Genomic DNA, 13,694 nt, shown 5'->3' with positions numbered 1-13,694 from the left:
TGATGAGTATATTAGCACATTTATATAAATGTAGGCCAATGTGTATATTCATTTCTATTCCAATACATTTGTTTTACATGTTTGACACAACAGAAGCTGCAACCCGAAAAAATTAATTAAAGGATTTCTTATTATACTTTCATCTAACTGTTTAGTTACTTTTCTTTCTTTTGGTTGCATTTTTTACTTAGTGTTCTTAAAGTTTACTAAAATGAAGTATAAAGAAGTGTTGACCGTCTGGGAGCGTTTTGTTATCTCCTAACCAAAAGAGGGCGGTAATGAGCTACATGTGAAGTAAACGCATATTCTGGATATCCGTCCTTCACAATCGTGAACAAACAAATAAAAAGATGACAAAACATATGAAGGAAAGAAAACATAGATTATGGAACATAATAAAGGGACATACTTGGAATAAAAACACTCTTGAATGATAATTTCTTACTTTAAAAGAACATTTACCCTAACTTTTTGTTGTTTTTTTTGTGGACGTCTTTGGGCTAATGGCTGATGAGTTCATTTCGGAGGAATTCTTTGCATCTCTGTAGGCTGTTTGTTGATCTCCTTGGAGACAGAACATCAGACCTGCTCTTAACTGGGCCTCCTAGGAAAATGTCCAAAAATGTCCTGTTTACTCTGTTTTTGAAGCACAGCCAGAAAAAGACACATGTTGAGCGGACGTCTACAAACACAAATATGGGCTTATGATAAAACTGGGCTCTCAGACGGAAGAGGATGTTTCATGAGAGAGAGAGAGAGAGAAACAGAGAGAGAGAGAGAGAGAGAGAGAGAGAGAAAATCCTGATAATAAGTAATTGGTTGGCTGAAGAATCTGTTCAACTGAACTGGATGAAAGGCTAAATTAGCATATTGTCACCTTCCTAATGTAATGGCAAAAAAAAAAAAAAAAAGCTACTACCATCTTAGCCAAAAGATGAGTTAGGCAAAAATAAAAGATATCTTTTTTGGAGATATTTCAGAGCAGAGAGGTTTTTCTACTAAGGAGTCACACACACGTTAATGTCAACTTGTCATAATTTATTAATATCTGAGATAAAAAATAATTGTAAAAACTGGCTTTGAAAATGTTCAAGTACTTATCGATAAAATAACCGGAACAAGACAATAGAAACTTTTTGCCGCTTTTGGCAAGTCGACACAATATAACTCTGTGTGTAGTTTAAAAACAATCTGAAAAAAAAAAAGATAATTTGTCTTTTAGACTTTTTCTGTCCTATAAGCTCCTCAGTAGACGGGATAAGAGTCATTCACTTCAGCATCCAAACAAAACAGAGTCTCTCTGAAGATTGTTGGACCAGATTTTGGTCCAACATTCAGATGGATCAACAAACCGTCCGTTTGTTGACCTGGGCAGCGTTTTACCTGCGCCCACAGTCTTTTCTGATAATGTGAAGGAGTTTGCGTCCCAGGTTCGACTTCCATGGTTTAACAAAACTCCTGGTGTTCACCATGAGCCGGCCAGTTTTCCAGTTCTTATGGCCAGCCACGATGTATTCGTGTCCTAGGGAGGAGGACAAAAATGTCAGAAACGATCAAAGCGATTCTTGAGAATAGGGACAAAACAGGTCCTATGGATAAAGCACAAAATTTGAATAAAATATACACAAAATATTATTTTTTCAAATATCTGACTAAACTAACCTGGGTCATGTGAGCACAACAATGTATATTTTCCTGGTGTTTGCTGAATATTTTTTTTTTAAACATTGTAGTCCGTGGATGATGCCTGTAAAATCCCTTGTCCAGGAGCAGAACTCAATACATTATAATAGTTTAAAACAAATAAAGAAATACTAAAATTATATATTATGACAATTAAGTATAAGTAGTCATATAAATAATTATAAAAGTATCAATAAATTGAATAAAAATTTTTTTTTTATAAATTTTCCAACTCTATTGAAATTTGTCCCTAGTTTTTGTCAACACCGTCAGACATGAAAAGAATGTAAAAAAAAAATCAGGCAGTATTGGGGGGCACCAACGCTAGGTCAGGTTAATTAAAAATGAAATTTAAAAAAAAAAATGTTGCAACTGGGAGCCTGCACCTTAGCATCTTTACATTTCCAAAACATTATTTGTCATATTTGCATACATAAGGTTGAGAAATAATTTTAAAAAATTATGGGAAAATTAAAACCCATTTTGTCCCTATTCTCAAGAATCACTGTTTCCAGATACATAAACAATACAAATGAGCACCAGTAGGGAAAAGCCATCATTTAAAGAAACAAGTGTTACGGAACTACTGCTGCAGCTTGAGCTTTTCTTCTTCTTGGTGTTTTCTTAAACATTATAACAATTTTTCTTTCATATGAAGCTGATATTTTGGGTCCATTTTGGGTCAGATGGTTTGGATTTGGACACAATCGGCTGCTGCAGTAGGGAAATGTCTCCAAATACACAACAAAACTGGTTTCAGAAGACTGACATTAACCTTACAGGATGGCCTTCCCAATGCTTTGACTTTATTCCTGTTGAAAAAGTGTGGGCCATGACTAAAAACTGGGTCATTAAATCATTAAAAAGTTCTGAGTTATTATGGCATTCGTGACGCTGCTGAATGGACGTAAACGCCGGCGCTAACCTGGATTGAGGATGGGACACGTACAGCCTCGAACAGTCCAAGACTCGGGATAAAGTGTGATGTTTCCGTGCTGGATCTTCATCTGCGGGTTCTGCTGCAGAACCTTTTTAATCTTTGCCTCCACCTCGGCATGAGAGCCTTTATCATGAGCGGACATCACCTTCACCACCAGAACTGCAACACAAACAGTAGATTTTAAAAAAATCTGTTAGGAACTTTATTAAAGTCCTGCTGAAATCTGCCTGTGAAACATATCGGTATTTATCGGTGGGAGTTTTTTTTTTCTTTATACAGGCAATTATTTTTAGTTGAGACTAATTTCATTTATACAAATTCTGATACGCAACATCTGGATTGTTTCTTTTGGGTTGAGTCGTTTTGGGATGCCATCAGATATTTTAGGACACAAAACCCAGAATGAAACAACTCATTTTCCTGTCTGATAAACTTTATGCTCACAAACAACATGTCAGAGTGAAATGATGTCACTGTACTGGTACTGTGGGTGAGAGTTCACTTCAAACTTCCCTGAGTTTCAATAAGCAGCAAATAATTAATCCCACATCGTCCTGTTTCAGTTCTTTTGTGCCTGAAAAACAACTTTCTTTTCCCAGTTTCAAACAATATTTAGTCCTCTAAATACAGTCATATTCAATAAATAAGAATATACGACCCAATGAGCCTCATTTGTCAGATTAAAAGTACTTTTTGAAAATAATACAAGTATTAAACATACTTTTAAAAAAAACAAGCTTTTTTATCGATCTGATCTGTATTCTAGGTTTAAATGTCACTCTTAACAATCTATCTCCTTTATGTGTTTCACTTGGTGATAAGGGGTTTTTAATAATATTCTAATTTATTTTCAGTGAGGTATGACTACAAAGACTCTTTTTTTTTTTTTACACCAAAGTATTTCATTGAAAAACATTGGAATATTAATAAAACAGGTTAGGCATCCATAGTTTATGCTTTTTTTAAAATCTATGTACATTTACTTAAATAACATCAACACCGCCAACATGTAACACCTCATCTTTTTCTGCAGGTTTTTAATTACATCTGGATTATACGGTTGCCTGCCCTCTGTGTAATGGCTGTCTCTTACACAGTTCTGAATAATTACCGATTTCTGCTTACCATAGTCAAACTTAGCTACGCAGAACCGTTTAGGGCTGCCCAGGGTACCTTCGACACATTCACATTTCTCTGCAGCACAAAATAACACAACATGATCAATATTGAAGGGTACTTTCTTCAACTGATGTCTGGATGGAAACAGGTGACTGGTTCCTCACCAGAGTGGTGCAGTGCAGAGAAAAGCTCCTTTGCTCTTGATAGCGCTGTCTCACTATCGTTGCTGCCATTTCCTGGGTTTCCAGCAGCTGCATAGAGGACCTCAGCATCTCCGCTGCACAGCAGAGGTAAAGCCAATTAGACGCAACACTATTTAGAGTTAATACAGAAAAAAAAAAAAAATCTCCCTTCACAGTATGTATTGCCCTAGCTTGATTTATTTATGCTGATTAATACATTTAGGCTCTCACCCAGAGACGCAGTCACCGGTGTAGGGGTCGCAGTCTCCCGTGCACTCACATGGACGGCAGCCATACTCGTGAAGCCCCCAGTATCCCATTATGCACTTGTCACAGTGGGGGCCTTCCACGCCAGGCTTACAAGTGCATTCCCCGGTGCTGGGGCCACAGATGGTGCCACCGGCTGAGGGCACCGAGCCAACAGGGTGGCAGGAGCAGGCTGTGAAGCAGACAGGCAAAGAACAAGACAAGTGCAGGTTAATATGTCTGAAATGTTTGCAACTCTGGCATCATGGTAGGGGCATTTATCGTATCGTTTCTCACTTATCGTGATAAATTTCTTATGATGAGATTTTTTTTTATTTATCTCTGTCACGATAAATTCCAATTAATGATGTGCAAAACCCAGCAAAACTGTCCACATCGTCAGGATGGATAGTTTTACTATTTTTGCCACTATTTGTTCAGTGAAAGCACCAATAAATATCAGTACATTTGAATACAGAGTTACCATGTGGAGCTTCAATAGCTAAGACAACCTAAAAAAATACAAAATAGCTTTTTAGAATCAGTTACATCATTTAAAGCTTCAGATTAGAAATGTGACTTTAGTTGGATCATCTACGTTTTTTTTCTATTTTTTTTATGTAACTGAAACAGATCGATATTTTTTAGATTGTAAAATTTCCAATAAGCTATGTAGTATAATTTTTAGTTTTTGAAAAGGTGGTTTTCCCAATGCAACATTCATGCAAAAATGACCGGCGATTAGCATGATAACACAATTATTGTGTACTGGGGAAATTTTTTATAAACTAGTAATATGAGGAAAACAATGAAAGTCCACTTATGAAAAACTGGAGTTTCAGTGTTTTGATACAGTGAACGCTGCACTGTGAAGGGATTAAACTGATTCCTCCTCGATTCTCTAATCTGGGATCATTATGACTTTTGTCTACTGCAGGTGAGTCACTGACTGCTTCAGCAGCTACCTGGAAGAATGATCAACATGTTTTCTTCGAAAACAAGCCTCACGAGAATCAAAGTCCGCTTGTTCCACTTGTGTTCCAATCTCCCAAATTTGTGACAAATGTTTTTTTCCAAATATGGCATGTTTGTTCCTAAACAGATGCAGCAGCATTCCTTTGGAGGGGGCGACGAAAGCAAGAATGGGAAAAATGTGCTCATAAGGACCATGAGAAATTCCTCTGCTGTCAGATGTTGCAGTCACATTCCCAAGCGGTGACGTGGTTGGCTCAGGAGGGACGACGGATATCACAGCTTAAGATAAGGAAGGGGTCATCCTGTCACATTACTGATAAAGCAGCGACGGATGCACATGCTCTTATCGGGGAGATCGGCGTGCTTTAATCTGGAGGGCTGCAGGGAAATCAGCCTCTTAATTAGGCTTTTCTGCTGCCGTCCATTTATGGTGCGAGGCCAAAGGTGGACCTGTCCAGTCTGGACAGGTTCACGTCAAATTCTCTTACGTTTGCAGGTGTCTGGCGCGGTTTTGGGACGGCTCGGGTCTCTGTAGAAGCCCCTCCTGCAGTTTTGACAGTGACGGCCCTCTGTGTTGTGGAGGCAGTGGTCGCACACGCCTCCTCTCCGCCGTCCCGCAGCTAGCCACAGTCCTCGGTCGAAGTGGCAGCTCCTGGCATGGCCGTTGCACTTGCATTCTGCGTTCAATCAGAAACATACACAGTTCAATGAAAACATGGCGGTCAACTTACATCAGAAACTTTTTTCACTTTTTGCCTCAGTAAAATGCAACCTCAGTGCATTTTATTATAATTTTATGTGGTTGAAGAACAAAGCTATTTATCATTGTGAAGCGGAAATTGACTTCTTTTTCCAATTAAAAACCTTAAAAGAATGAGTTTAGCCCCATTTACTCAGATACCCCTAAAATAAAACCATAAATAAAACCAAGCAGAGCACCGTATTAGTCCAACTTGTAAATAAAGTAATGCTGACTGTAACAAAATCTTTTCAAATAAGTTTGTGACGATCATGACAAATCAAAAAGATGGCGGTGTCAACATCATGCTCGGAGAATGACGTGTGAGGCAGGGAATCTGACCGAGTCAAATACGACGCCATTTTGGGAGGAAACCTGTTAGAGCACATGTGTCAAACTTAAGGCCTGTGGGCCAAATCTGGCACACCACAGCTGTTTATGTGGCCCTCTAGATTCTTCACTTTGATTTTTATTGCAAAAAAAGCCACAAAAAATAATCACAAAATCCTGGGAGGACTGAAAAGACGATTAATAATATTATTTAATTATAAGAATTAATTTATATTTTAAGAGTTTGTAAACAGGTTTTATCAATACATTCTGTAACAACCGGCCCTTTAAGAGCGTTCGGGATCTTGATTTGGCCCTAAACAAAAATTTGTTTGACACCCCTGTGATAGAGGCTTCAGATGATTTGAAATTGGGTCAAAGGTTATCCTTTGAGCAGCAAAATGTCCCTAAATACAAAAACCTGAAGTAGTTTCAACAAAGACATGTACTAGAACGCCCTAGTTAAAGTCCAGACATAGAACTAATTGATAATCTGTTGGAGAACTTTAAAAGGGCAAATTTAACGAGAAGAAACCAATAATTCTAGTCTGTAAATGTGGAAAGCCAGTAGAAAAATATTCCAAAAGACTAATTTTGATTGGACTGAATTGTAACTGCAGAAAAAACCCAAATACTGATTAATGAGTGCTGAATAAAATTGCAAACCACACCTTAAAGACTTTCTACTTTTGAAGTAATTTTAAATCCACGCATCATTTTTTGCTTCACTTCACAAATACGTTTTGTGAAGTAAGCATTTTGTGTTAACGTAACACATTTATGCTTACGGCTTTTGATGCAACAAACCATGAACAAGTTCATGGGGTCCGAACGCTTTCGTGATGCAATCAGCGGCTGAAGGCTCCCACGTGATTTATGACGCCCAATTCGACATGCAGAGGCTCCCAATCTGCTTTTGACTTTCTAGCCCCATAACTCACTCTGGCATTTGTGTGGTGTACCCATGATGCCGTTGGCCGCCTGCCACGGCAGGTCATTGTAGAGAGGGGCGCAGCGCTCGCAGTGGTCGCCGGCCGTGTTGTGTCTGCAGACGCATTTGCCGTGGACCTGCCAATCGGACAAAAGACAGGAAATGATTTTAAGGCTTTTGGAAGCGGCAATAATCCTTGCATTAGAGTTTAGAGCCGCCGCCCTCCTGCAAGCAGCATTGCAACATTTGCACACCAGCTTTATTTACAGAGTAAGAAGCGTAGCACATCTAAACTCCTTTAAGTTTCTTGCCAATAAACCAGCAGGCCGCAGAGAATGAAACACCTAAGATTAAAGGTCGTTAAAGTCTTAGGCTCAATACTATAATTGAGATTTCCACATCGTTAAGACCCTGTAATGGCGGGTAGGACAACGGCTCGACGTCAAGTCTCAAGTCTTCACTTCATCTCTCAGCTGAGGCAGCACGTAAAGCGGCGCGAGAGTCTGAGTCCGTCTTCACTACATGGAAACTCACCACACTGCTGGCCTTTTCCGGGCCGGGTTGATAGCCTCCTGCTGGCACGCAGTGGTCAGCGTGTCCGTTACAAAGGCAGCTGCCTTTGACAACAAAATCATAGATAGCGTAGTGGTCCGTCGGGAGAGAGGCAGCTCCCGGATGTTTGGTCTGGCACGGGCACTGCTGTCTCTGCAGGAGACGAACTCTGAGGTTGGTGACAGTGAGCTGGTTCTGGGCAGCTAGTCCGTAGGGATCCACCGAGCGCCAAGGGGACAGGGCTCGGTAGATTACCTGAAGAGCACAGGACAGGGCAAGACGAAAACCAGACTTGTCAAACGATCTAAAGAAAACTTTAAAATAAATGTGTCAAAAACAGAGATTGTGTCTCTTATGGTGATTGAAAATTTAACAGAAGCTCCATTTTCTAATCAGCATGTAAATCTGCTGATTAGAAAAAAATGAAAACATAATGGGTTTGTTACGTGCCAAGACACAAAAAGGTTCAGTGACGTGTGCTGTGGTGGCGCAGGGGTTAAGCCCAGTCCACATAGGGAAGCCGCTGCAGGTTCGATTCCCGGGCTGGCGGCCTTTGCCACATGTCTTCCCCTTCTCTCATTACCTGCTTTCCTGTCAATTAACTCTAATAAAGGCCACTAGAGCTGATAAAACCTTTTTAAAAAAAAAAAAAGTTCAGTGACTTCAAACTTGTCTGTCAAGCAGCTGCAGAGCAAAGATAACAAAGCAAGCTGATTATGAACCAAAAACCTATGAGCTCAATAGTTCTGAGAAAAAAAAGAAGGTAATTTCTTCCCTCTGTAGCCGTCTGTGTCTTGCTTGTGAATCAGACATTTTTGTGGCTCAGAGCCCTGGAAAGGTTCTGCAGGTCTCTGATCTCCTTAGTAATAAAATAAAAAGCTGGACCCTGACTTTGTAGATGTGCATGTCGGAGCAGCGGGAGGCTTTAGAAAGAGGAACCCGTCTGGAAGGACTCAAAATCAACATTCTGGAAATAAACGGAGAGCAGCAGACGGTTACTGCTGTTACTGGTTCAGGATGACAGGAGGTTTTCAAGTGGACTCTCACATCCCTGTGATATTTTATTTTCTTTCTCTTTAAGATCTCCCTTTCCTCTCACTGTATGTTTAACTCAGTACTTCTGCTTCCCAAATTCCGTAAGCTAATATGGATGGTTCTTGCAAAATAGATTTTATCACCCCAAGTGTGATAGACAAAGAAACAGCAGCGAGTAATATAGATTTAATTAAAAACTGGAAAGTGTGGCATGTTACTAGTTAGCTCACTTTTATGGCATTTAAAATGGAAATCTTTTTTCTTAAAGTAATAATTTGCCATATATACATGTAAATTTTGGTGCTAAATGTGAGAAGGCTAAATATCAAAGAATTGAATCTTTTGTATTCAAATTTTACACTATACCCGTCTCTATGCACACATTTCTCTTCATATGCAGATAGAAATGTTTAGGTTCACAAACTTTCAACAGAAAACTTCTAGCAATGAGTTTTTAACTTTAGGCATTAAATTTTTTTTCCCTTTGCCCGTTTTCTATGTTACGGGACTACAACCTAAATCAGCTGCAGAATTTCAGTATTCAGAATTTATTGTGTTGGCCCGCTATTGCATGCTGAAGGGACCCTCACCTCTCCTTTGGTGCAGGGGAAAGCTCCTGAGTATTTGGAGGTGCATGTTGCCCCGTCTCCCTCGAGAGACAAACCCTCAGCCAGGCCGAACATCTTCTCACAGTCCTGGGCAAAATATCGGAGGGTCCTCCATGTGCGTCCAAAGTCCTGGGAGCGCTCCAGCAGCATGGCAGCCGGGCGGGGGGAGCGGAACACCAGGATCAGATGAGTAAAGAGAAACTTGGTCTCCAGGTCCAGCCGGAGCGCCTCCTCCTCCAGCCCCTCAGCAGACTGCCACCAGGTGTCCGGGTGGCGGAACGAGGAGTCGCTCATAGCCGAGGCAGGGTGCGCCTGTGCGGGCTCGGCGGCGTTGCAGCGGGCGCATTTAGCCGCGGAGCAGGACTGCTTGCCGCGGGGCCCGGCGGTCTGTTTAAAGAAGCAGAAGCGCTCCGAAGAGTTGGAGCCGCAGACGGACTGCGTGTGGAGCACTCTGCCCACAGCCAGGTTACCGATGCGCGGGTTGCAGGCTCGGTCAGAGCAGCGGCTGTGTGGACCTGGGCTCTTCGCTTTAGATTGTTCTGGCAAGAGAAAGTGGGTGGAAAAAGTAGCGAAATTTTTATTCTGGGTGAAAAGTTTATTCAAACTTAAGTTAAACATCTGTAACTCACCGGCTGACAGAGAGAAAGATGCGCGCGTCAAAATAAAAACTAGTAGAGTCCCCAGTCTCATCCTGCAGGAGAGGCAACTTCCACAAACTGTGAAATAATCCGCTGCTGAGCATTTAAAGGCTGGATTCAGGAAAACCACGCATCAATTACATGCCTCTTCATGATTTAAAGAAATAGTTTCGAAATGTTTGCAGAGCTGAGATCACATCTATGTGTGGGGATACGTAATCATTGTTAATCCTAATATTGTTTTAGAGCCCCGCGGTTCCAATCACGTCATTCCAGGATTCAGGATTCTCAGTGGAAAGTTTCATTGACATTGGGCACTTAAGGGCATTAGCTCCGCCCACCTCAGACCACTCCTACTATCTATCGCATAATAAAACTATAAGAGCTACAGCACCGCTAACCAAACCTAATAATTAGTCTTAAACGTTTTCTGACACACTAAAAATACTTTAATTTGATTTTCTGGGTAGCAGTGCATAAATGGAAGAGAAATGACACATTGATGACACAAAGATTTTTGATCATAATAATAAAAAAAGAAAAATCTAAAATGTATGTTTTATAAAATGCAGTGCAGCCAAGTGTCTTCAAAAGTATCTTAAATAATAATTGGAGACCACCTGTGTGTGATTTTAGTAATTTTATCCCTATGCAACGCAGCTGTTCTGTGAAAGTCTTAGAGGTTTGTTAGAGACATAGAGAAAAAAAAACAAACAGTATCATGAAGACTAAGGAACACAGCAGGCAGGTCATGGATAGAATTGTGGAAAAATTCAGGTTATGAAACAAAGAGTAAAGCTTCGAGCGTCGAGTTGACCACTGATTATGTAATCATCTGAAAATGGAAAGAGTGCGGACAACCACAATGCTACCAATACACAGACATTCACCTCATCTAAACCTTTTACACGCTCACATTTTCACGTCGTTTTAATGTTGTTCTTGTAACAACATGGACTAAATATTCACCTTGAATTTCTTGCTCAGAAGTCTGATCTCCATCAAATCAAGAAAACACACAATGCTGAAACTGTCTTTTTGTTTTCTTCCAAAGAGTGATATTGGGCCATTTCACTACGGTACTTTTTTTTTTGCATTCTACACTGATACAGAGTCTATTATCTATTTCATAACATTTGCACTTATCAGGTAGGGTTTGAAATATTCTAAAATAAATGTAGTTTCTGTAAAGAACATTCTGTACACATAGATGATAAAACATTGTAGTTTTATTGTCTTGTGTTTTTGTTTTGCTTTGGAATTTTCACAAGAGACGTAGACAGTTCAACTTTGAATCTGAACATGAAGATGAAAGGACATTTATTCAATAAATTAAAAGTCAAAATACTGACGGGCAAAATCTCAAAAAGTCTCATCCAGACCTGGAGAATTATTTGAAAAAAAAAAATCATCAATTTTATGGGAACCCCAAGTTTTCTACCAAAAAACGAGGCTCTAACACAAATATTAACACGTCAACCTGAACATGTATACGAGACGATTTCCAAATATAATACATAAAGGTTTGTGGCTCTAAGGAGACAAAGTGTGAAGAAGTTCAAAGGGGTATTTATGACTTTTACAGGGCTATTTATTTTTTTTCTCTCATTTTAACTAATCAGTGGCATTAGACGGAACAGAACGTTCCGGCGCAAAGCGAGACTTTATCTATGTCCAACATGCTGTAAGGAGACGCTTAAAAGCTGCTGCTGGTATAAAACATTAACTGAGACATGAAGATTGCCTCCACATTCCTGAAACGTATCATTAGGACTACCTGGCATTTATTAACCACACCTCGTCTGTCTCCTCAGACAGACAACAGCCCTGGACCTGGGGAGCAGCACAACCCTTGACCCATTAATCATGCGGCTCCACTCATGCCTTCTGGCCCATTTATGGATTTCAAAGTGACATCAACTGACTAAGTCCAGAGAGATTTTGTCAAGATAATTAATACAATCTGCACATGTTTAGTTTTAGTCTGTTCGCACTGTGACAATTAGCCGTTTAGTTAAACAGCCTCGCATTCGTCAAGAGACGGACGACGGTGGTGAACATTCATAGTTTTGTTTTTTTTTCTTTTCCCCTAAAGCGTGGCATTCCTGGGATTCTGCTGCTCTCGTCACAATGATGCTTCAAAGGGAAACAGGCTTGATCTCGGAGTGTTTCTAGATTTACATGGCGCATTTAGTCTTTCCCAGATCATTTGTGGCATAGCAGACCTCCTGTTTTTTTGTTGTTGTTGTTGTTTGTTTTTTCCCCTTAAAATTCCAAGAGATCACAATGAGAACTGTCTCAGGACGGATGTCTAATCTTGGCTGATCTGGGTTGTATTCCCTTGACTGGAAGAAAGCTCTGCACATTACGAGCAACTTCCTCTTGCTCTCCAAAACTCCCAACATTTACCCATATTAAGAAGAAAAAATGTAAAGCATGGAATGTGACTAACAGCCACAATTATTTCGGGAATTTGACTTAATTTTGTTCAAAATGTGTTCAATTTGTTCATCAAACTGAAGCTTAGGAATTAAAGTACTCTAATGTTTGATTTGACTTGTGCGTAAAACTTTACGGAGATTCGGATTAAGTCGCTAAAAAAAACTCATAAAAAGAACTGAATAAGCATAACTACTTTTTAACTCGTTTTTTTAAAATATATATTTCAATCTCATTTTCGACCCCAGCTGCTTCTGAATGTTGTCTTTGTCAATTCATCGTCACTGGATGATCTGAGGAAGGGAGAAATGGATCCACATTTGAATGTTTTGGTTCAAACTCATAACAAAGCGACAAGAAAAGGTGTGGAGAAAATTTTAAAAAGTGATTCATTTATTTTTATACCCGTAAAGCACGGTGATGGCTCTGTCATGGTGTGGAGTGGGACCGACAGTCTGAGCTCAAGGTCTGGAATCTTAAGAATCTTAAGAAGGTCGGTTCAAATGACCCTACATGCTATTAATTAAGTTGCTGTTTTACAAAAAACAGCCAACTTTTTGAGGATACACAAGTAAAGCACTTCAAATAGATGATTTTTGCATTGGTTCAGTCGCTACAGTTAGACTGTAAGCTTTAACATGAGATATTTGCAATATGATCTCTGTTGTTCCTGTGGTGTTGTCCTTGACCAGGCATATATGTGTTGCAGTGGTCTCCTCGTGTAATGCCTCAGTAAGAATGTCAGACACGGGTCCGACTGGCCAGCTTTATTTCCAGACTGTAAAAGGCGATGCTTCCCTCCTCTTTCACGCAGACTTGTCACCCTGTACCTTCAGCTCACTGAACCCTAGCGAGTAATCTGTCTACACTTGTGCAGAAGCCAGACAAAAAGCCAGACATGCTACATCCAGAGAAGACCACAGGCTAATCATTACTGCTTTTCTTCTCAGCTCATTTTATGATGTTTATCTTTGGCAGATGTCCCCCTTACGCCAATTTAACGTTATTAACACTACCAGCCATAAAATGTATATTGAACACTTGTTCAATATACTTACTTGGATAAACTTAATTTGATTACGTGTAACGAAACTCAGTTGCCTTTATTGGACCTGTTTTCTTTTTTCGCTGTAATGTTTTGGACAAAAAAACTCAAACCAAGTCTGCTGTAAATGAACAGAGATAGGACTCCCTTCATGATGTGACTTCTGCATACACAATGATACTTCATTGCCTGGAAAGTTAAAATATTTTTTCATAGTCTATGTTATTTTTTT

The 13,694-nt window shown here is 39.9% G+C and overlaps 1 protein-coding gene across 1 annotated transcript; it reads right to left on the bottom strand.

The window, feature by feature from the left end:
* Positions 1-1,023: 1,023 nt before the first annotated feature.
* Positions 1,024-10,455, bottom strand: LOC103466341 (netrin-4-like). The gene is made up of 10 exons (XM_008411851.3): positions 9,970-10,455; positions 9,323-9,879; positions 7,680-7,952; positions 7,156-7,282; positions 5,634-5,822; positions 4,156-4,363; positions 3,907-4,019; positions 3,749-3,817; positions 2,609-2,782; positions 1,024-1,522 (listed from the first exon to the last, which is right to left on the bottom strand). The coding sequence occupies exons 1-10, from the start codon at positions 10,028-10,030 to the stop codon at positions 1,380-1,382; spliced, it is 1,914 nt and encodes a 637-aa protein (XP_008410073.1). The 5' UTR covers positions 10,031-10,455; the 3' UTR covers positions 1,024-1,379.
* Between the last annotated feature and the right edge of the window lie 3,239 nt (positions 10,456-13,694).

Source organism: Poecilia reticulata, chromosome 6, assembly GCF_904066995.2.
Source record: "Poecilia reticulata chromosome 6, P_reticulata-male-v2, whole genome shotgun sequence".
Lineage (NCBI taxonomy): Eukaryota > Metazoa > Chordata > Actinopteri > Cyprinodontiformes > Poeciliidae > Poecilia > Poecilia reticulata.
Note: the sequence above shows the minus strand (reverse complement) of the source record. Positions and strands in the feature narration are given on the sequence as shown.